General features: G+C 35.4%; 1 protein-coding gene across 1 annotated transcript in view; it reads left to right on the top strand.

Annotated features, from left to right (window-relative positions):
• LOC309390208 (interleukin-1 receptor type 2-like) overlaps nucleotides 1-1,632 on the top strand; it is a 21,309-nt gene extending 19,677 nt beyond the window's left edge. The window contains exon 9 of the mRNA XM_081949347.1: nucleotides 977-1,632. Coding sequence (XP_081805473.1) covers nucleotides 977-1,104 — 128 coding nt within the window. The 3' untranslated portion in view covers nucleotides 1,105-1,632. The remainder of the gene's footprint in view (nucleotides 1-976) is intronic.
• Nucleotides 1,633-3,222: the final 1,590 nt, after the last annotated feature.

Below are 3,222 nucleotides of genomic sequence, written 5' to 3'. Positions count from 1 at the left end.
ATATATATATATATATATATATATATATATATATATATATATATATATATATATATATATATATATATATATATATATATATATATATACACAATGGTATGTGTGTGTGTATAAATACATACATACATACATACATACATACATACATACATACAAACATACACATACAGAAATATATTGGAATACATATATACATACATATATTGAAATATACACATACAGAAAGAGAGGGAGGGAGGGAGGGAGGGAGGGAGGGAGGGAGGGAGGGAGGAAACTGATGTAAGAATCAGATTACTCTTAGTCAACAGTTATATTGAATTGAAATAAACATCCCAACAATATTTCTCCCAACCTGGCTTGCTGAGCTTTTTGGAAGCTGCTGAGTGTTCTGTTGGGCAATAGCTTGCTCAATCTGTACCCTAAAACATTGAAGGAATTGTACTTCAGTGTAGAGTTTGTAGCAGAAAATGGAATTATCTCTTAATTCCATGTAGAATTGGCTTGGGAACTTCCCAACCACATACGAGTTGGCAGAAGTGCAAGAATGGGGGACATATGAATCTTCAAGTGTTGTTGAACTGTAGCATAAATGTATTCCAATATCACCTGAAAAGGCATAGATTAGATTCATTACATTATATCAGTGCAACATGATACCTAAAAATATTATATACCTTCAGAGCAAAGGACAGCACTGAAGGGGTAAAAAGCTTGCAGTTTTGTAGACTGTTATCCAGTTACACACTTTTGGAAGCATCTGACTTGCCCTACTTTAAAGCTGGGCTCTGATTGTATATTCTTACAAAATTTAACCAAATTTCTTTTTATTGCCATAAAAATGGCATGTTGTTGTTCTGTATTCCATCTGCTACTGATAAAACTTGTGTTTGTGGGAACCAGGGAGCTTAGAAAAATAACGATTTAACCAATGCATAATATGTTGTCTAACATTGGTTTTTTCTTTCTTTTTTAAAAGACCGCAAGTTGTCTTGGTACTTGGCAGTTACTCCTGTGGCTCTTGCTGTTGTCATCCTAGGAGGAGTGTATTTGAGTAAATACTGGAAGCAAAGATCTACCAAGGGTTATGTTGTGGCCAACTCCTAATGAATATACTTTTATTTCTTATATACATTTTTTATTTTAGCATCCTAAATGATTTTCTTATCTGTCCTAAGATATCTAGAATCCTTTCGGTTATAAACAGAAATGAAGTTGCTGTTTTGATGCTTGTTAAAGAAAATCTAAAGCAAGTTGCTGTAATAGCAAAAGTATAATAATTGTATTTTTGTAATGTTATTTGTAATTTTACCACTGAAACCTGATACAGAAAAGTAACTTTAATAGGAGTAAACATGAATCAGCTACTACCTTATTTATGTTTTATATAAAGGGGGGTATGTGTGCATACTTTATAAATTGTATTGCATTTTTTTTAAAAAAATGATTAAATTTAAAACAAAGAGACATGGCAGGGAAGAGAGAGAGAGAGAGAGACTTTCAGTGACTATAAAAAACCCATATTTCTTTTAAAAAAAACTAAAGAAAATTAATCTTCCAAAGAAAAAAAGCTATGTAAGTTATATGATAAATATGTCTGATTTTTTGGAATTTTGGAAGCCAGTAAGATATTAAAGCTGAGGGAATATAGCAAATGTAGTTAATTGCATTATAATTTCAATTGTATACAATTGATGTCATATAATAAATTATATTCCTTTTCCAATTTTACTGTTTTTATTGTTTACTATTTATTAACTGATTAAGAGTAATTATGAATTCTACTATCCAATTTTAATGTTCTACAGTCCCTCCGGGGAGAGGGGGCGGTCTAGAAATCTAATTAATAAATAAAATAAATAAAATATCATCAGCATCAGAAACTTGATTTATTTACACTATAACAAATTCTTTTGCTGCATCTGATGTTGCCAAACTGGCTGATCCATATTATATGCACAGAGAACTCACGTCTTCTGAAAGCGTCATATGAAATGAAGCATCCTTTAATTAAACCAAATTATCATTCCTGAGATCAGTTGAGCCTGCACCATAGTAATAATAGCATCAATATTTTTGGACTTATATCTGCAGAATGCAAGTCACCAGACCCTTCTTAAATTTACCCAGACCATATTAGAGAAAGCTAGGGCAGAAGATGTTCTGTGAAAATTCTATAGGCATCTGGAGGAAAACATTTCCAGGATCCAGAGCTAGATACTTGTTGAGCAAGTCCTGATGAACTGACAGGCAAGCAACAAGATAGGCTAGTCACTGTGTCTTGCTTATCTCTTGCTTGGATATGGCAATGTGTTCTCCCTGGGGATGCCTTTGAAGAGCAGTCAGAAATGATGGGGACTACAGCCAAGAAATTAAAAGATGCTTGCTCATGGGTAGGAAAGCTATGGCAAATCTAGACAGCATACTCATCCTGCCAACAAAAGTATGTATAGTCAAGGCTATGGTTTTCCCAGTTGCAATGTATGGCTGTGAAATTTGGATCATAAGAAAGGCTGAGCGCCAAAGAATTGAGACCTTTGAACTATGGTGCTGGAGAAGACTCCTGCAAGTCCCTTGGACTGCAACGCGATCAAACCGATCAGTCCTAGAGGAGATCAACCCTGAGTGCTCTTTAGAAGGCCAGATCCTGAAGATTAAATTCAAATACTTTGGTCACCTAATGAGAAGGAAGGACTCACTGGAGAAGAGCCTAATGCTGAGAAAGATAGAGGGCAAAAGAAGAAGGGGATGACAGAGAATGAGATGGCTGAATGGAGTCACTGAAGCAGTCGCCATGAGCTTAAATGGACTCTGGAGGATGGTAGAGGACAGGAAGGCCTGGAGGAACATTGTCCATGGGGTCGTGATGGGACGGACACAACTTTGCAACTAACAATAACAACAGGAAAGATAGCTGATCCAGAATTCAGCAACTTGAATAGTCATAGAGACATCTTACTCACCCATACAGCATTACAATTTCAAAAGCTGCAGTGGCTGCCAGTTGGCTTTCAGGTACAATCAAAGTGCTGGTTGTCTCTTTTAAAGCCTTGCACAGCTCAGAACCAGGGACCTTATATCCCTAGACTCATCTAGAGATCCAATTTTATCAGTCAATCCACTAAGATCTGGTACAGCAGATTCTTTCCATATCCTTGCCTCAAATAATAAAAAATCACAGAAGTTGAGCCTTCCAAATTGTTGTAGAAAAAGTGTTTTAAAACT

This window comes from Natrix helvetica (assembly GCF_964273705.1).
Source record: "Natrix helvetica genome assembly, chromosome: 3".
Lineage (NCBI taxonomy): Eukaryota > Metazoa > Chordata > Lepidosauria > Squamata > Natricidae > Natrix > Natrix helvetica.
This window is presented reverse-complemented; position numbering and strand designations above follow the sequence as displayed.